Source organism: Nothoprocta perdicaria, unplaced genomic scaffold (genome assembly GCF_003342845.1).
Source record: "Nothoprocta perdicaria isolate Ctin4 unplaced genomic scaffold, notPer1 scaffold_24, whole genome shotgun sequence".
NCBI classification, from domain to species: Eukaryota; Metazoa; Chordata; class Aves; order Tinamiformes; family Tinamidae; genus Nothoprocta; species Nothoprocta perdicaria.
In genome coordinates this window covers 5047912-5069835 of record NW_020455466.1, presented here as the reverse complement: position 1 = coordinate 5069835, position 21924 = coordinate 5047912, and the positions used below count along the sequence as shown (strand labels likewise).

Genomic DNA, 21924 nt, shown 5'->3' with positions numbered 1-21924 from the left:
ATTATGCCCAATCATGTTTTGAACATCTTCAAGGACGGAAACTCCACAATCTCTCTGGGCAACCTGCTCCAATGTTCAATCATACTCATCATGCATAAAGTGTTTTCTTACCTTTCTACCTCTTTCTTATTTATTCTATGTTGACCATATCACTTGAATAAATTTATAAAAATAGCTTTTAGTTAGTGAAAATAATTGAAAAAAGTAGTTAGTTCAGTTCTTCAAAATTAAGAAATATTTCTCTCTGACTGAATTCAGTAGGTGGCAGGTGGAGGAGAATATTTGACCATTCATTCTTTTAAATAAGCTTGGAGTCTAAATATTTCAGAGATTTAAAAACATGTTTAAAGGTCATATTGTCCTTAAATTCTCCGCCAAATTGGGACTAGTTTTAGTTGCTTTTGTGCGCATACTGCAAGCTTAAGCAATTCTTTTTTGGAATTATCGTAGGTCATATTAGAAAGAAGTTTCAGAGATTTTTGATGGATTCACAGTGTTAATTTATAGTAGCTGTTACTCTTAATTGGCCTGAGAGCCAAATGAATGAAATCAATGCTGAATCAATAAAATAAAACTTTTTTGCAGAGAAAAAAATGACAGCCAACATTCGAACTTGCAACAATAAAAAAAAAATTGAAAATAAACTGAACATATTGAATATAAATTGAACAAAGATGACTTACCAACTTTCCCCCAAAAAGAAAAGTAATGTGCAAACTAATGGCATTCTGCAGATGAAGATTATTTCAAAGATTTACAGGAATGAAAATTATCTATTTTTTTCCAAGCTATCTAATAAAACACCTATAAGATGCAGTGGAAGTTACGTTATTTGACATTATATAAATAGATACATGGGGCTGGTAATTTCTGGAACTTTACACAAAGATATTGACCTCTTATGACTTTCCATACTTGGTGGACGAAATTTTTGTCAAACCTGCCTTGGTTGTCTGAAAATAAATGCTAGTTATGAGATTTTACAGACATATCTTCTACATCAAGGTAATAAATATTTGAATAAAACAGTCTTTAACCTACCTTGAGCTCACAAACACTAAGCAACACTCATCATAATCAAATGACTTTTGTATGGACCAATTTTCCTCACCATATGCTTTTTAGTTATATCTTTCCACATTTTAAAGTTTGGATCATTTTAGGTTGGGCTTAAAAAAATGCAACTGTTGCTGAGACAGTGTTTACTCCTAACTTCTTAGCACATATATCAGGAAAAGGTAGTATAGGTATAGGATGGTATAAGGTAAACTTGTTAAATTGAAATAGAATAAAATTATACACAGAAAGATAGGAAAAAATGCAGACAGGGATAGGCAGACAGTAATTTGGTTCAGGCTCTTGGTTTTCTACAGACCTCTTGTGTAGCTGTATACACATTACCTAGAATCAGAAATACGGCTAAGATCTTTCTGAAATCTTTCTATCACTGTTCCTTATATGGAAAAAATAGGAATAGTAGCATTTCTCTGTCCTACAAGAGTGGTATTATACTACATACATCAAAGATTGTAAGTACTTGAATATCACAATAGAATCAGAGAAAGAGTGAGAGAGATAAAATACGTAAAAATGCTAATTGGGCAGTTGAAGGTTTAAATAAAAATAATATTGGGCAAATTTCTCTCAAAGCTGAGGTAAGCCTGAATCTCAAATGTGATACTGAAGATGAAAGAATTACACAGTCTACATTTCTCAACAATCAATAAACAAATTAACGTTGATCACATCCATCAGAATCACAAAAGACAAGGTGACAATATTCACTTACTAGAATTACAAATATACAAAAATATTTTTCAATAATAATCACCAAGTATTGGTAAGCAGAAGAGACTCTCTGAATTAGCCCCTTGACAAAATATTGATAAGTAATACCCTATGAAAATGAAACAATGCTGAGCAGATATTGAGTGTAAAATCTGAAAGCTGAGGAATCATATATTTGATTTTAATACACATAGGTAACTATAGCACTTTCCACAAATAGTAAAATCTAGAAATAACAGAATGACTGATTTCCTGAAAGACTACAAAACGAAGAACRGAATCCTCTAGTTTTTGGGCAACACATTGTTTTTCTTAGTAACAAAGCTCTATGAGCTTCCAAACAAGTGCCTGCATGCATCTCTTTGTGGACTGAAGAACTAGGGAGCTGAAAGAGCTTCTCATAGAGAAAAAAAAAATTGTAAAGGAAAGTCGGTTAAATAAGCCAATAGGTAACCACACCTATTGCAGGCAAAATTCAGAAATACTTCAATAAAAGAACAAATCATAGCAGAAAAATCAACACAATTAAACTTATGCAACTGACAAATTAACAAATATGGATGAACAAAAATATTTTTTTTTTCTAACATAAAAATATCATTTCCTATATGGTCATCTGATGAATCAGGCCACTTGCAATTCTGCACCAGAGTAGAAAGCATTTTCTCTGCTTAAGAGAAGGGTCACAGTCATGCTGATTAGACAAAAGCACTGAGGTGATTGTCAAGATTTATTGTTCACACTCGTAACACCTCAGAAACCTGTAGATACAGTGCATAAAGAGGAAAATTCATCCCCATAAGGAATGAATAGTACAGAAAGAGAATTACTTTGGTGTCAGCAGAATCTCTGTAGATATCCACATAACCAAGGTCAACAGGGGAAATTACTGTAGAAAACAGTGTCGTCAGAAGGAGGACACACACAACCATCCAAAAGGGTATCAAATAAACTACATAACAAACTACAATAACTATAAAAAGTATTCAAAAACTCCTCACTCATTGCATATAAAGAAAAAGGTTTTCATTTTTTTTTTCCAAAAGAACTATATGCTGAAATATTTGGAAGAGAAATACCAAGAGAGATACATAAGTTTTGGAGATATTCTTCAGAATACATGTATTGATAGTTAAAAAAGACCATGAAGAACCAATTTATTTTCAAGATCTCATGGAAGTGGTGTACCCAGTCTTTCTGTTCAGTATGTGTTCCACGTAATCTTGCCTGCTCCACCATTTTCAAGAGCTTCACAGACATTACACACAAATCAAAAATTAACAGGGGAAATGACATAGTCCAGGTCTTGCCAGTCATTCCTGTTTCTAACAACAGTGCTTAAGCTAAGAACAATCACTCCAGACCAGACTGGAAGCTCACCTAACTTAGGATCGTGTCTATTCAAAGCCAAAAAGGAAAGGAGAATAAGAGAAGGACCATATGGTAGAAATGCCCTCCCCTTCTACTAAGATTAAGTTCTCTTATTCTGTAACAAGTAATACATAAACTATTTTAACATAATGGGAAATGTGTTGTAAAAATACAGCCTGGTCTAAAAAATTGTCTTTTTTTCCTAATACTACTTTTGATTACACATCTAAATTTGTTGAAGGTATCTTCCAGATGTTTCTGAAGAGCCAGACTCTGTCAGAGGCATGTGGGTCCTCTGTAAAGAATACTTAGCCATGCAACACCCATAAAAAATCAGCTATATTGTGCGTCAAGAGAAGTGTTTCCTGTGGAGGTAGAAAAGAATTACTCATGACTGCACTGCTGTTCTACATCCTAGTGAAATCTCATCTGGAAATCTGTTTTCAGCTTGTCATCTGGAAGTCTGTGCTCAACTTGTCATTCCAGAGGGATGAACCGAAACTGGAACGGACACACAAAAAGGATTTGAGGGAGGAGGGGAGTACTGACTGCAAGGGAAGAAGAGCTTATGTCACTAAACTATAGATGACTTTGGTTTGCATAGTCAGGCAAAGTGAAATCTCAAAATGACTATGACTGCCATCTCTAAGCCCATCCTGCAGTGCCTGGTGAGAAAAAGAGTTATCAAAGCTAACAAGTAACATTGGTGCAAGAACAAAGGCATAAGAGGGCATCTGATGAATAGTAATTTTAGGTAAGGAATCAGGAGAGTGTTCCCATTAGTTACAGCATTGGGTCTTGGGAATGGCTTTCCATGGGAACAGCTGAAGCAACAATAACCTCAATGACAGCTACAAACAGAAATTCTTTGAACATCTGTCAACAAAGGGATATGAATTGGACATTTGTGATGGGAGTTAGAATGCTGTTTGCAGTCCCAAAGTGAGGTAACACTAAATGACTTAGAAATCCCTTAATTCCTATGTTTATATACAGTAAACACAATTGCACCACTAATGACCCTAATTAGTGCATCTCTTACTGAACTGTAGGATAAGGGCTTTTTTCTTCTAATTTTAGAATATTTTAACCCTATCTTTTAACCATGTTTAACCATATCTTTTATTTCTACTTTTGTACTACTTATAATGAAGCTCAATCTAATATCATTTTAACTTTTATGCTTCTTTGGTAAGAAATATGATATTACAGCATTCAGGGATTTCTAAAACCGGAATTTCTGTAGTTATCTTTTGAGTACTATATAAATAAAAATATAACTGTGTAGTTATGTGCATAAAAAGGGCAAACATGGGACTTCGGTATCCTGTGAGATCTTTTGGATACTAATTTGGTCTGTACAAGGAATTATTTTTCAGTTAAAATTTAAAATAAACATATCCTATCAGCTGCTCACATCTATTGAACTGACATATTCTGCACATAGTCTTGCAAATCATGTAAGTTCATGGAACTCATGGAACTACAGAACAAATGCAAAACAAATTCCTTTGAAAAGACAATATTTATGTAGCTGATCATGATTTTCATTGCCACACATAAATGTATCATCCTAGCTATTACAACAAAATCATTCTTGTTCATAATACCAGAAGGCCTAATACATTGTAAATGACAACACAGTGGTGCCAGCCTATTGCACACTTGTATGAACACAATAAAAATTCACAGCCCAAGGAAGCTGCTTATAACAATTTGAATTGCTGACGACTAGAATGCTCAATAATCAAATAAAACAAATTCACACTTTTCTAAATACATCAGATCTACTTCGGTAGCTTAAAAGTTTAAAAGAAGGSTTGTAATGAGTCATTTCTCACAACTTCAACCACACTGTGAAAAGAGTCCACAAAGCAAAAGATCGATTCAGTCACAGTCACATGGTTTGTTTTTTCTAAACCATCATTAAGATGGTTTATTTTTTCTTGAGAAGCTTAATTGGAATTAAAAGTAAGTTGAAAAATACTGTCACTGMTGTTAACTTAGAAACAATTAGACTAAGTTTACACGGGAACAAGAAAATAAATAAAGCAAGACAGTTCCCAGAGGTATTTTTCAGCTGTCCCAAGAGCTGTAGATCACCTTCCCAAATACAAAAGAGGAAATGGAGATTCAATGTCAAAATGTACATCAAAAAGGTATTAGACAATATCTTACATCAGTTCATAAAAATGGCTGTATAGAGTCACCAAAAATTTTTCCTTAATCCTAAAGTTTGAAACCTTTCAGTCTGAATTGGCTGTTTTTTGATTTTTTTTTTAATCAAGATAGCTGACATGATTTTACTATTACCCTTATTTTCTATAGCTACTTGYGCCAAAGAAATGTGGATGTGAAAGTACCATTATTTTGATTAGATAGTGTTTTACGTCCCACTTTTCAGGGCATAAGTGTATAAAGCCTTTTATGTTTCTACTATCAAATAGTTGAACAAAAACGCTACAGACTGACCATTATATTAATGAGGCTAAATAAAAACACAGATGGTTTCTATTAAGCGATGGAACTGAAAGTAATGATGTGCTATCTTAAGCCACTGCCCTGCAAAATCAGAGACCAGGATAAACAGAAATCTGATTATTCTAGCTAAGTAAGAAAGCTCAAATAAACACGTCGTCTCTCTGTCTGAGTCCTTGTCTATGATGAAAAAAATTGACTCGTTTTAAAAAGCAGTTGTCAGGAACAAGTCCCTTTGAAATAATGCTTAAAACACAGATATTTGACTAGCCAAAAAATGACTCAGAACCATGCCAGAAAAGGCTTTTGAGATATAACTTTTCAGGAGAAGTGAGGATATTTGCTCGGTTGATCTAGTAGAAAGAACCAGCAATGTGAAATGAAATTTATGGACTACTGTTCAAAGTATAACAAAATAAGAGTATTAAAGAAATAGCATGTCGTTTGTCCCAATGTAAAAATATTTTAGAATCTGAGATGCTATCTATTTTATAAATAAGATTTTTAAAAGAAAAGCTTGTATTCATTTATGAATTAAGTTTATAACATCAGAAAATAACTAAAATGCTTATCAATTAAAAATAAAAAAAAAGTAAGGGGTAAATTGGTTCTATATTCATTTTTTAACTTCCATTTATACAAAATGGATGACACATATTTACATCTAAATTGTATCCTGTTATTACTAGTATTTATGTATAATAATATAAACAAAAAGAATAACTGCTTCTTCTCTTAGCCTGRAATCTTAATATTTCAAATATTTAATCACTATAGGATATATTCATCTTACCACATGCTGCTTAAACACATAATTTATAAAACCTTAGAATTAACAAGGAATTATTTGCAAAATTTTCAGTAGTGCTAACACTTATTAGAATTAAACAGGATTGGTTGTGTTTCTGTTATTTGTACCTGTATCAGGATTTTTTTTCCACAAAAGTTATTTCTTCTGCACATTTTAGACTGCTAAAAAGAAAAACAGTTCTATCCAGACCAAATGGGATATAAGACAAAGGAGTCATGCCTCCTTCAAGCTGCCCAAAATCCTAGTCTGATAAGGACAGAAACTCCTAGAACGAGTTGTGAAATTACACTGGCATTTTGCATGGACATGGAAAACGATCTCTGAGCACAGCTGACAACTCCAATCATTACTCCAACTCCATAACTCCAGGAGTCAAACAAATAGGGGTATGGAAAAGGCCTAGTAATCAAAAAAGAATACTATATTCCTTAACCAGGATTGTTCCATGCAATTTGTTCTTTTTTAGGCCTTAATCCTAATCCTTTTTTTTTTTTTAACTCATCCAGTTAGCTACTTTTGTACCTGCTGTTTTGTACCTGTTATCTATTTTGCCCTGAAGACAGAGCAAATAATTCCTTTCCCTCCTTCTTCATTCAAGTAATAATAAATGGCTAGAGTTTCAACTTAGCCAAATTCAGTTATTTAATTCTTTAAGACTTGCCCCACATATCCCCTCTACCATGCTACTTGTCCTCACCATCAAATACAGGTTGTGGTTTGGCAGAGCCTGCTGCCAGGTGCAGGCAATAAAACAAATCTTTCCTAGGTGTTTGGCTGCGCTGGACCTAAAGCCTCTAATTGTGTTCACATTCTGGTGATTCTTTATCACATCCTGGTGATTTTTTAAAAGTGAGATTAGCTGAGAATATTCTTGTGATGTCTGTTTTGTAAATGGTATAATTTCAGGAGCAGTTGCTACCTAAAATGGAGCTAAAATGTCTCAAGTGATAATTTCTGGAGGAAACTGAATTCCTTCTGTATGTTACTACTTTACATGGTCTTGAAAGTTCTGATCTTTTTTAGTGAGATGACAGTCACTCCTTCCACTGCAGACATTTGGACAAGAGATTAATCCATGCCTGTTTAATAAAGAACTGGTAAAAATGAAAACTGTATCCTGTTACTGGAGAACAGGGAGGCAGCCATGCCATTTTGCACTTGTCAGATTAATCATATTCTCATTTTGGCCAATATTTCCAGAAACTCTTTTATCATTTGCAGAGTTTCATTTTGAAAGCTATGAAAAGAGAAGAGATAGCTATTCCATCTGAAGTCTAGAATAATTTATGCTGCTACAGCAATTTACCAGCATTGATCTTTGTGTAGAAATCCACCTTACATTAGTCCAAGAGGAATGAGGGTAAAAAGTGAATCCTGAAATTGTTTTTCACTGAGGATTTTTTAGACAGAATAAGTTGCAGAGTGTGCTATGAGCAATCCTTTCAACTGTTATACATATCCCTTTGAAACAAGAAGGACAGAAAATCTAAAGCAAAGGACTTTGGAGGGAGATGGGAAGGAAAATAGTAGAAGCCCATAGAGTTTTGATAATAGCTTTGATAAATTTAACTCACGTTTCAGAGACAAGTATGTATGGATATAGTAAAATTTCACCTATGGTCTTTGCATTTACAACAGGTACATATGTCTGACTATCTGATTAATGGCTTGTTCTCTACAGAAATTCTGTTTTTGTTTGAATCTTCAAAATACACTTTCCCTCTGGAAAGTAGTATGTTTGACTTAAAAACATACGAACAAACAAATGCTACTTTGGCTAATTTTGTAACTATTTTCCCTGCATCAGAAAAATAAAGCTGCATAGAGGAACCCTCAAGTACTCCTGGGATCATCTATGATATTACTAGAATAATTAAATAAGCAGAATTTGTGWCCAGTTAAACTCAGCAGATATTCTAAAGAATATTTTTTCACCTGACACAACTATTTAACTAAAACAATAGGTACATGATTGGCAATATTACATAATAATTAAAGTGCTTCACAGTGAGTTATATCAAGGTATGACTCACCACTCAATACATTATAAAGGTACAGAACTACGTCAAATCCAGCAGTGCTGGGCAGGGCAGTGTAGGGTAGTGAAGCTGCAGCCAAAAATTAAGTTTAATATCAGCAATCTCTTGCTAGGAAAGAGAAGGGGAAAATAACTGAAAGTATGACTCCGAATTTTGTTTTACTCTAAATCAAATATTTGTCAAAGAAGGAATAACCATATTATTACAATTAGATGATACATATTATTTCAGAGGTATTTAATACATATTGCTATTTGAATCTCACAGTTCCTCTGGCAATACATGTGATAGCTTTTTTATTGAAAAGGGAGAACTGTTCCACTCCTCAATGGGGCAAATGACTGATGAAGTGAAAAAGTAATGATGGAATTTTTTGGGATAATTACATTTTTACTGGAGTACTTTATTAATGATCATTTTGAAAGAAAAGCCGTGCTGCAATCAACACAAACCACATACCTTCCCATGCAATATTTTGAATAATTTTCTATAAACAGATTTCTACTGAAAACAACTCTCTTAAAAATGGCACGGTGAATATATGCATCCTAGACAAATATATCTTGAAAATGGCTCCCTTGAATAAGCCTGATTCGTCATGCAAAAGATATGCACCATATATCATTTTCCTATCTTTTAATAGTTTCTTTAATATCAAAGTCCCTATTTTAAGTATTATTCAGTAGCACAATTATACATCATCAGTTACTGAGCTAAGCTTTCTCTTCCACAATGTAGTATTTTGTACTCACCAGGTGTGAAATTATATCGAGCAGAAAAACCCATAGATTCCAGCTCACCATCAGCAAAAAATTTAATCCATAGGAATCTGCCACTCGATTTTATCATAGGTGGATTTTGTTGTCCACAGAAACGTCCAATGATTGGGGAAAAACCAAAAGGTCCATCACGTACTTCAATATGATCAAATTTACACTCCCAAGAAGGCTCTATGGAATATTTTTCATCGAAGTGCAGCTCAATGCATTGTCTAGGAGCAGCTGGAGGTGAAAACRAAATGATCTTATTATTTTCTAAACCAAGTTCTTCCTAAATTGAAATGAAATTAAACCAGAAATATAATTAGATATCAAAAGTTAAACAGAATCTAATATTCCAATTTTCTATTTTGCCTGTAAAAAGTAGTTTCTATATTTGAAAATATAGACATCTGTGCTTTTATAGATTACTTCTTACTTCTATATGCTTCTCCTTTAAATAAGTGTTTACAATACCACTTCATAGGGAAACTAGGAGAGTTATCTAAAATATAAAGCAAAAATATATATTAGGAACTAYTACCTAAAAAAAAAAAACTTATTTAACTGGGAAAATAATCTTTTCAGATATAGGAGTTAGGAGTGGGGAGAGGAGTTAAGCAGAATATTTTTTACCTAGTACGTGCAAAGATGAAGAAACAGATGATCAGGACTGTACTACAAAAGTGCAGAGAACTGTCATGTAAAGAAATAAATAAAGATGAAGCAAAATTATCTAAGAATAAAATAGTATTCTATTGAAAACTTTGAAGAATATCTGAAGTGATCACTTAATAAGACATAAAAAAAAAACTTTAAATATTTATTCATAAAGGCCAGTGGGGATCATAATAGTCTCTTACAAAACAAAAGGAGCATATTGCCCTGGCAAACCCCGTACAAAGAGAAATAAATCATAGAATCATAGAATGCTTAAGGTTGGAAGGGACCTCAGAGGTCATCTAGTCCAACCCCCCTGCTCACGCAGGGTCACCTAGAGCACGTGGMACAGGGCTGCRTCCAAGCGGGTTTTAAAGATCTCCAGAGAAGGAGACTCCACAACCTCCTTGGGCAGCCTGTTCCAGGGCTCTGTCACCCTCACTGTTAAGAAAATCATTGGTAGAACTACAGCATGCTAATAAACAGAAAAGCAAAAGCCACCAAATTTTTGTCTATAAAATTTAAAACATGCAACATCTGCGATGTGCTGCCCCCATCCTTAATCCCTCCCATTGCTAAAAACGTATGCCTTTAGGATCCTGGTAGGATATATGTTTTTTCTGACAGACTTGTCTGCTAAGGCAAGAGTTCCCTGTACTATCACTGCACTTGCTGCCCCTCAGGTGACAATATCCTTAGCTTTGCACATATTAAAAGAGGTTGGAATTACTAGCAGTTTTGCCTAATTTAACATTATTTTCACACTAAAACATGCAAGACCAAAATTCAAGGCTAGTGCATGGGCTTAATATAGCAATGATACTGCCACTCAGGTAGTCAGCATCCTTTCATTTCTCTCATCGAGAATAACGAAGTATAAAAAGCTATTGCTGTGCAGCCAAAACCTAGATCATATGTTTATTTGGAAATGCTTTAAACTGAAAATTGGTAGAATAAGCTCATTACTTACTTAAGAAGGCAGACTAATTAGAATGGACTAAATAAGTAGGCATTAGGTATAGCTTGCAGTCTTTACAAAAGAGCACATAGTCAGATCCTATTTACAGCTACACCATGTAAATAAAAGTAATATCATTTTATGAGACTCGTAGAAGAAATGAATTAATAGCATATTCAGGTTAGCTCAGAATAAAGATTCATTTCACTAGCTATTTTAGCATGTGGGTGACATTTATTTAAAGCAGAAAAGAAACTTTAGCTATTGCTATCAATTTAAATAAATTTACCATTAGGAGAGTATTTACTATTAATTCTGTTAATTTACAAAACAAAAGGGAAATTGAGATAGGTATATATCTTCACAGTGCTTTCACTCTGTGATATTTGTGCCCATTCAAATTCAACAGCAAAATCAAAACCTAAAACTTTCCATAGAAATGCATAATATATACAGCTCCTAAAAATAAAAATATTTTGCAAATGTGGAAAAAAAACTAGATTAAAATGAGAGAACAAAGTTTGTGAAGAAGATCTTATCAATAATACATAGGGTGAGGTTTGAAGACCAAAGTGTATGTTTTAGATTACAATGATGGATTGAAAATCTGGAAGACACCACTGATTAATTTTGTTCAGATGTTTTCACCCTTAACCTCACATATTTATAACAGTTATTGATTGAAACTTAACTAGGCAGTGTTAGAGGAGCTGAGAGTCAACCTTGGAGCATATATTCCACACACTTATATTCCTTTTAAGATCTTGAGAACTACTCGTCATTCACCTCAGGACTGCAGTCAGGTGTTAGAAACTCTAAGATGGCAAGGTTTATTGCTAAGGTAAATGATTATGAAGTCCTGAGTGTTTTATGTATCCATTGTTCAATTGCAATGTTATCAACCTACCTAAAATTTTATTCTAGCATTACAAACTAAACATAAAGACAAATTCTGATAGTRTTGTTAGTGAGTGTAAGTGTAAGAATAGCATCTTACCACAGTGTATACCACAAGTATATATACCACAGAGTAGGTAGTGTATAGCTACTCTGCTTTCCATGGCAACAAAGACATATCTTCCTCAAAAAAAAGACCTTTGCCATTGTTCTTATATACATGCCATTAGCATAACATGTTTGTTCTTACTAACCTTCCTGCATTAGGAATTCACTCTTCCATTTCACTCTAAGAGAAGGCATATGAGCACTGGTTGGAAGTCAAATGCTTAACAGACCTTCCTCATATCCAACACCTACCCTGGAAAAGGGCATAAGGCCCTTGTCTGAGTTCATCTTATATGGTTTAAGTTCATCTTATGTGATTTAAATGTTGAAAGACTTATAGATGTTRATAGATATAGATATAAATGTTAAAAGTCTGTTATATATTAGTGTAATATAAAAGGTGTCATTGCAGGTAAATCAGAGCCACAGACCCAAATGTAAAGACACTTTGAATTAATTGGAATCATGGCCTGATAAAGGCTGCAAAACTTTCACATCCTTCCTACTGCACTGTGAATCTTGCATTGACAGATAATTTTAGGATCAAAACATGGCTTTGGTTTGCTTGCTTCTACTTTTATTTATTTTTCAACAAAGACAAGATGGGGTGTTTCCTAGTGAAGCCTAGTGCTTGGTAAAGGATCAGAGAGAATTGCATCAACTTGAAGAGCACTCAAGGAAGTTTCTACTTTCCCCTGAGCAGAGGCTGCTTCACTTAAGAATGGAGCATTGACTATCTATTAGGGCTGGCAGTGCTGGCCCTTCACACTCCTTGGTCATTAAAATGACCTCCTGGCATAATTTTGACTCATACCTATAAGACATTTAGTTTTATGCATGTGATCGTATCATTCGGCCTCAAGGCCAGAGAATGATTAGTGACTCGTTTTAGATATTAGCATAGGCAGAGCCTGTGCTCCCAACTCCCCCCAGTCCCCCGAGGGACTAGTTTTGTTTGATTGTTTGTTTTTCTCAAGTCATCCAGAAATGTAATACTATGTTTCTGGAACTGTGGAGATTGCAATAGGCTGGGTAAGGAATGAAGGGATCCCATGCAAGTTCTGTGCATCACTGCAGTGTGGGGCATTTCATGATGTGCCTTTAAATGTATCTCCTTGCTTCACTGAGCAAGTTTAGAGATGAAGTACCACTGTACTATTCAGAGCTAAAAGTTACAGGTTTTGGTTGCCATCTAAAAAACAAAAAATTCAAGTATTTCTGGAAATGACCACAAGTAAAGAAGAAAATCCTATTTAAAATCCTGCCTTTAACTTTTTTCTTGGCAAAGAAGTTATAGTCTGACTTTAGCATGGAGTTTCTTTGTTAAAAGTAATCTAAGCAGGTATTATATAAATATATTTCTTGTGAATACACAACTTGCTCTTTTGCAACAAAATATCTGCAATTGCGATCACAGTGAAAACTGTGAAAATGTGGGGAAAACAAGTCCAAAATGATGGCTAACAACTGTATAATATAAATACATATAATAACATTATGAGAAAAAATACACAATTTCTTAGTTGACCATGTAATCCAAAAGGGATAGTTATGTGATAGTTAATGATAGTTATCATTACTTGTATCTCCATTCATAGGTAAATTCTACTCGTATCTTTCTACTTTTTTGTGACTACAATGTCAGGATGTCAGGAAAATAGCTGTAAAATCCAAATGAAATACACTAAAGCCTTTTCATAAATAGCTTTTACTTCAAATCTTAAAAATCTTCCACATTTAGCTTCCAATGATCTTTCTTCAAAGATGTTTAATGCCATAGAAAGACTACTTAACACTTGCATATCTTGTCATCTTTTTGATCTAATTATCTAACACAAGAGCTGTCTGGAGATTTTACATATACTGGGGAAAAAAAGGCACTGAGTTTGAGCTTGCAATAGAGGAACAGTTGCAGCAAAAGCATGGAATTAAGGTTTTAATTCTGTTCAGCCTCTAAGTCTGTATAACTGACAGGTAAATTCAAGCAAAAAAATCTGCTTAAATTTGTCTGACTGACTGAAAATGAGACAGTGAACTAAATGTCTATCCCCACCTAATCAAGGTTTGGTATTTGAAGCTGGTCAGTTATTGTGGATAGGGGAGCCCTCTATGGACTCATTTTAAAACAGGATTCTTTGTTTTGATAAGCATTTTGAATCCCCAAATTTCCATGAAATACATTAGACAAATGGCCTTCAAGCAGACACTTTTAGTTCCGTGGTCCATGACCACTTGATAAGACCTGTAGCATTCTTGAGACAAGAAGAGTTTAATGATGCTCAGAATGCAGATTTCAAGACAGCTCACAACATATAAAAGGGGAGATTTACTTCATACTTCCATAAAGAAAACCTAGTCCATATTTTTATTTCTAAATATTCTGTTATTGAAAATTGATAGAAACATGAAAATAATATTACTTTTGTGTTTTTTTTCTCAGTTGCTGATATCTATTGTGTCCAACATTCCAATCCAACATCACAAGCAAAGGAATTTGCTCCTATGAATTCTCCTACATAAATTCCCTTTTGGAGCACACATGCCAAATTTTCTGCAGCCTGGCAAAGGCTAATGCTGCTTCTCCTGCTGTGGTTGTTTCTGGCAGCTGTGAATCTTGCTAGGTGAGAGGTATGTGTATGCGAACCAAGGGTAAAACGGAACCAAACATGGGAATGTAATGTGTACATTCAGCTATTTCCTACATTTTCTATATGCCCAATAAGGTTAAAAATAAGAACTTTGCAATGCATTTTAAAAGGCAGATGGGACTCAGCAGAAGTTTCTCTATAGCTCAATTATTTTTGTACTGAGTCCATGACTTCTGGATGACCTAAAGCATTTCTTTGAGAAAGGCGTCCAATCTGGACTTCAACATTTTTAGTTGTTCCAATAGTTAATGATTATTACTACCAAAATAGAAAGACAGGAAGAGAAAAAAGAAAGAAAAGGAAACTTCTAGATGTTTGATCAGCTTATGACTGTGACTGCCAGGATAGAATTCCCTGCAACCAAAAATCCTCTTCTCATGTAGAGACTYGCATTGTATGATCGTAACATTTTTTGTCAGTTCCTTTACATCCAGTCCTTTTCATCAAAATAATTTTGAAATGATAAAAGATTGCATACATTTAAGATGAGTTACAATATAGAGAATATATATATATATATAATGAGATGAATTTCATTCATCAAACTACTACTACTACAATTTCATTACAGCAAACTACATACCAGAGCCCTCACTCAAAGTCATTAAAGTCAGTAGGAATTGTGTTTGAGGGAAGCCATCATAATTCAGCCTAGATTATGTTTGATAGTAAAAAATGAAAGAAAGAAGGAAAGAAAGCAGGCAGAAAAGAACCTGGTGATCCAAATATATATTTAAACTCACATTACACAGCTGTTACTACATCTTGATCCTAGTATGCAGAACTCTAAAGATATTAAATATGAATATGAAATATGAAATATGATAGCAATRTGTGAATTATATTTTGGATCACACTGATGCCCACCCTAGTCTGGTACTTAAGAGTAGCTAAAAGTTATTGCAAGGGTGTTAAAATAATACATATAGCAAATAAGATGCATATAAAGATGTTTCTAGCTTACTGTAGAATTCAATGGATGCTTATGCATCTACTACGCAAAATTAGCAAGGATTATTCACTTTATAGATGCTTACCCCAAAATATTATTCAGAAATCTAATTAGTCCTCTATTTAATTTGGTGGCATTTTTCAGGAATTCCTGATTCTTTTTAGGATATATAAACAGATCAGAGCCGAAAATTTTGTGCAGCATGCATTATTCTCATCAAATTATTTACTGATATAACTGTTGTTATGGTAGATTTTTAATATCCACATATAAGCCAATGCATTTTCACTGTGCTTAGACAGGGAGTAGAAAATTTCAGCTTGAATCTGAAGCTATTTTTCAATTGATTGACTTTTATCTTTTTTTTTTAAATGTATCAGGATTGTTTCTGAAATTCAAATTAGTTTTTGTATTACACATTATTCTGCACTTACAAATATGGCCTATTCTTCATATAAACAGTTCTATTAAACCTTATAATTCTTAAATTCTTTAATTGTTCCTAGGAGTTTCTGCTTTGAGCTAAATCAATCTTTTCTAAATCAATCTTTCAGTATTCCAACATCAATATTTTGTCACATTTCAGCTTAATAGATATCTTTTTGTAATGTATCTTTTTGTTTAATTAATATGATAAAGATAAATATCTTTACAATAAAKGTCTTTCAGGCACCTTCTTACTAACAGAAGAATCAACTTATATCTTAAGATAAGGGACTAGGATTTACAGAAAGAGTCGTATTTCATTTCTTCCATACCCCTGCTCTTCAATAATAAAGCATTGAGGTCTCTCTATCTCAGTGCCTTGTACATAAAATAGTCCACAGAATAAAATACTTTTTCCAAGCCTCACAGAAAATTTAGAAAGACAATTTGATGAATTATCAAGAAGGCTTGGGTCTAGAAGTATAAATGTAATAAAAAAGGAACACTATGTAGTACATATTGAACAAATATATTTAATATTTTGGTTTCATTTTTCTTGAAACAATTTTCTAAACTATGAAGGAACTTAAAAGTTTATAACATAACTACTTAAATACCARTCTCAAGTAGGAAGACTTTTAGAAGAATGGACAAGCATAAATTTTCCTCAAAAGGCTTGTTTGGTTTAGTTTTTTATAATTATATCTTTGCTTTTAATTTCATCCATTTTCCCTAGCCCTAAAGGGGAATAAACAGATCTTTAATTAATTACCTCAGACATTTTTCTATGTGTTAATTTTTTTTCYCTAGGGAAAAATGTTGTATTTACTACTCATCTTTTTCCTGGAATATKATTATAAAATAACATATTTCTGTTAGTATTTTGGAGCTATATTTGAAAAATTTGAGAAGTTTCTAAAAATACCTACTGGAATTTTCCAAAGCTGCTAGTTCCATTTGAATTAGCTATGCACCTTTGAATGTCTTTAATAAATAGAATATTTCTGTAATCCCCTAGTTCCCTCATGTACAGCAAATAATTCCATCTGAATAAGTATGGAAAGTGCAATCACTAGTGTTATATGGGCACATATTCATAATTCATGCATGATTGTTTTTGGTCTCAGTGACTTCCCATTCTGATTCTGCATCTTTTCTGTTACTCAGCTATAACAGGATCTAATTTTTTTCACCTATCACTGGTTCATTTTACAGGTATCTCTTCTATATCCAGTGTGGTAAGACTCATGAAAAGAAATAATGTAACTTTCTTGTAATATTCCTGTGGCCTTTTATACATTACTTCCATACTGCATTACCTCTTCTTTAAAAATTATGTCTTACAGCTGATTGCTAGTAATATTTTCTCTTTTCTGTTTTCTTTTTTTTGTTTTCATTTCTCATGAATTATTAGGCCAAAAATATTTTTTATGCTTTTTATAAAGCTTTTTTTAATATGACTTCCTTTATTGTATTTTGTCTAGATATATTGTCTTCCTTGACTCAGTTGTGATACATTAAAAACCTATATGAGAAATCAAAATTATTTCCTGCATTTTCTCTTTTTACTGATTTTCAACATTCTTTCTTTGAAAGCATCATGCTACAGCTTTTTCTGTTCCAGATACTCTAAAATTAATTCTACTGTGTTTATTAGTGATTAACTCATCCATACTTAGCWCTTGAACTGATTTATGAATGTACATTATATAGATTTTTTCCAAAATATAATAATTTAAGTACATTTATATAGCTTCCTAAATCTTGCTGCTTAGAAATATTTATCATGATCCTATATGCTTGAACCCTATTTGCATATGGTGAAATGAAACAACTACTGATAAAATATTGAGATGCTTTGGTTGGTCACCTTCTATAATGTAGACGCACTCTCTGTCAGGAGGATACTTGTTCGGATAATTGGGAGAAGTGAAAATGCCTCCTTCTGCATATTTTGTCCAAGTTCCACACTGCACTGGTTTCTGTCCTTCGGAAGTAGTTTGCTTTTCTGCAAAATAATGACATTAAACATTATATAACTTGCTCATAAACTGTTATGTCTCTGACACTGAGAACTGTCTTACAAGTTAAGAGAGTCCCTTCTGCAAACCTAAGGTGTTTTTTTTTTTTTTTTCTATTAAAACAAAGAGTATCATCATTAACTTGGGGAAAATGAAGCTGTCGTTTAGGACTATAAATATCTAGTTCTTACTCAAAATACCTTTTCATTCACAAGTGATCTCAGTAGAGAGAAGAGACTTGGATATCTAGGGGAAGACAATTTTATATACCTTTTAAAATTATATCCTTGGAGGGAAAGTACCTGCTCAAGAGATGAAAGACACCACTTTCATATTCACCTGTCAAAAGACCGGAGCCCTATCAGTAAGTTACATTACTTAACTTGCTTGTAACTTATAGAGCATGTAACTTGCCCTATCAGCAAGTTACATGCCATGGACAGGAAAATACTGGAGTCATGGAATCATGCTAATCCACAGCAGACTGGTTCTACAACCACCTCACAGAGACAAACAAAGGGAATTCCTGGATTCTGTTTCTAGCATTATTTTTAACCTGCTCCTTGCTGCAAAAGAAATGTATAAATAGCTCTAGGGCCAGAAACCAGAGTCCAGAAATTCCCTTCTCCTAGGCAAATGATTAGAGAGCAGAGTCAGCCCTCTTGTTTGCTATCTTCCTAGCCCCAAAACTCTTGTCCATCAATGTGCATGCACATGGGCATGCAGCCTGGAGATACAGGCTGAAGAAAGAGAAGAATTGCTTCTGGACATCATGCTTTAACAGCTAGTCTATAATAAGATGGATGTTGCTATAATCTGAGTAGTTTTAGGTAGAAAAAAAAAAAAAAGGCAGATATTACAAAGAAAGATTCCAGGTGCCAGACCTCACACAGGTGCCTCCTCAATAATGGAAGCTAAAAACCTATCTATGCCTAAGAAGAACTGTTCCACCTAAATTAAACTACTGATGTTTCATATTAAATCATTAAGGTCCCTTCAATCTATCAATGGGGAAGACAGGCACCTTCCAACCATGATTTTTACCATCTTATATGCAACCCTGCAAGTATTTCTCTCTCTTCATTGACTGTTTCCAAGTTGAGGATAACTCCTCATGATATCTCCTGAAATTAATTCACACCCAATTCAGGCAGCCCCTGGGCTCAGCATCTCTTACTGCACAGGCACAGCACATGCCAAACTTAGCACCCAGGTTTAAGAACGCCCTTCTATCCTCACGCTGCACAAGGAGACAGGATGCCTAATTCCAGATTTTCTGCTTTGAATTCTAGTTCAGCAAGGAAAAACCATTTCAATTTCCAATGTATACATATACATATACATATACATATACCTGCACCTTTAATTAGTAGACCAAACCAAGGATCTAATTAATTACTAATTAATTACTAATTAAAACAAGTACCATTGGATTTTTGTCAATTCACAGGCACACTGATGCTAAAAATAAATGAACAAAAGGCAAGACCGGCTATTAAAAAYGCTTCAAATCTGCACTTTAAACTTCAATGTAATATTTTAAAAAACATCTGAAGTCTACGTACCTGTTCCTTTTTTGGTTGCCCCAGACAAATGTAGAATGATTAGACTTGCTACAACTGAAAGAGAAAAATGAATTGGCTATCACAGTGTGCTAGTGTCTGCAAAGAATACAGGTTTAATAGAATTACTGCACAGAAACTATCTGTTTCATGTTTACTTGCATCTTTCAATTACATTTCTTGTATAAAAACATCTCTTTGTWATCTGCCTCTGGAAGTATTTTCCCTTGTAAATTTTTCAAAATAAAGACGAGATTGTGGTTAAAATATGTAAAAAAAATCAATATTCTTTCCTTTGTAATACTGATAACAAAACATTTAACTAATATTTATTTAATGTTTATAATACAATAATACAATAATACAATAATACAATAATACAATAATACAATAATACAATAATACAATAATACAATAATACAATAATACAATAATACAATAATACAATAATACAATAATACAATAGTGGTTGCTTCTAACAGAGGGAGACAAAGTCTGCTAAGTTTCAGTGACAGTAATCTCTGTTACTACAGTGTATTAAAATATGAAAATGGATATTGTGACTATAAAAGAAATGAGGGGCTGGATTCTTCACATCCATCAAGACATTTGTAGATTCCTGATGAAATAAATTATTGWATGTGCTTAACAGTCCCATTAATCTAGTTTGTGTGACTCTCTCAGAGCATGCAGCTTTACACTACAGTGAATCTGCAGTCTGTTTTACAAATAACACTTTCCTATCTCCAATCATGCCTGCTGGAAACAAATAGCATGACTTTTTTAGCATAATTTCAAGCTCTCCAGCTTCCTGGAGCTTCTCCTGAGTTCATGGGAGTTACAGAATAGGAAATTTTGACTGGAATAAAAGGTTAAGAGGGAAATGCTCACACCAGTGTCAGTGTGGACACGCCAGCTTTGGAAGAGGAAGGCAGGAAACATCTTGGTCACTAGCTAGCTACCTGATGAAGAAATCACCTACTGTGAGCATTGCTTTCTTTGCATTACCCATATCTTGTTTGCTGTTGGAGAAAGTAGGCAAGTAAGAGCAGAAGAGAACAGATCCATGCGCTCCTGGAGTGCCGAGGGGTTTTGACCCCAGCTAGCTTGGCATTCAGCCTGGACATAGTGCCCAGACCTTGCTAAAGCTAAAGTGCTGATGAACTTACATGTTTATCCTCATTACTTCAAGCTGGTGAGTTACCATTTGTAGTGTTGAAAGAGACATTAATAGACTTGTTATCTTTAACAAATATAATTGAATGATATACTTTCTTCTTCTTACCCRCAAAACACACCAAAAGACATCACAGGCTAGTAACCAAGTGCCCAAATAGACCCTTCTCTGATGGTGTTGCATCATTTTCCAATTTTATACTGCAAATTGTGTGTAATTTATCTGTGATGGAGGCCAGTTTCTCTGTCTCTCCAGAATTCTAATGGCACTGGGATCTATATTTCAATATCTTTGACCCTTCCTATATGACAGGGAGCTTCATACATGATACATAGCTACCTTATTAAACARGGAAAAGTTGAAAGGCTGGGAAAATGAAGACCTGGCAGCCTACTCACTGTTTCTTGGTCAAGCTCACCGCCCTGTGCCTTTTGAATTCCCAGCTAACAGAGACGGATGTTGGCAGAGCTGGTAGTTAAAAACTCTTCTGTGTCATCTGCATTCAGCAAGAACATTACATCTTCTACTCAGAGCTGGACGATACCCAACCATTCATGCCCTCCCTCTCCACAGAGATGGAAATACGTGTTTGCTGAGGCTCTACCCTTCAGCTATGGCAGAATCTGAAGGCAATGAAGGATTTACTGAGTTGCTCATTTACTTAGCTGTGTTTCCTGCAGTGAACATTTTACATCTATGCATGTAATCCTCACCAGCCAAAATCTAATTTCTCAATAGTGGAAGGTGTTAGACTATGGAGCCAGATGCAGGCAGTCTTTCCTGCCACAAATTTATGGGAGCTAGAATAGGAGATGCAGCAGCTAAGTAAACTCATGGCTAGCTAAGTCAGAGACATTTCTTATTAGGCAGGTAATAGCATCTCATACCTTATTCTTGCATATTGCTTTTGAGCATCTTTCAAGTATTATCTCTCCCCTCTTTCTCTATACAGAAGAACTGAAGTTCAGAGAAGTAAAGTTRTCCAACTCAGTAAAATATCATTACAAAGATAATAGTAAAAAAAAAAAAAAAAATCATTTTGAGCCACAGCCACTAGAAAGAACGTTTCCCAGTCAGAGACATGTTGCTCTCCTTACTAATAAGGAGCTGAAGTATCTTTTTGGAAAAGAAAAGGCAATAGAAAAGTAGCCAATACTCTAAGCATTTTCTAGACAATTAGATACACAGAATGAGATACTTTGCTATATCAAAAAAAAAAAAAAAAAAGGAAAAGAATGAGAGAGTGATGTTTGATCTAATGTTATTAAAA

The 21924-nt window shown here is 34.1% G+C and overlaps 1 protein-coding gene across 1 annotated transcript in view; it reads right to left on the bottom strand.

Annotated features, from left to right (window-relative positions):
• The window catches only part of NETO1 (neuropilin and tolloid like 1), a 173494-nt gene that overhangs the window by 43411 nt on the left and 108159 nt on the right, over positions 1-21924 (bottom strand). Inside the window, exons 2-4 of the mRNA XM_026039743.1 lie at positions 19481-19534; positions 17765-17902; positions 9240-9488 (exon numbers count right to left, since the gene is read on the bottom strand). Of these exons, the coding sequence (XP_025895528.1) occupies positions 9240-9488; positions 17765-17902; positions 19481-19534 (441 nt within the window). The remainder of the gene's footprint in view (positions 1-9239; positions 9489-17764; positions 17903-19480; positions 19535-21924) is intronic.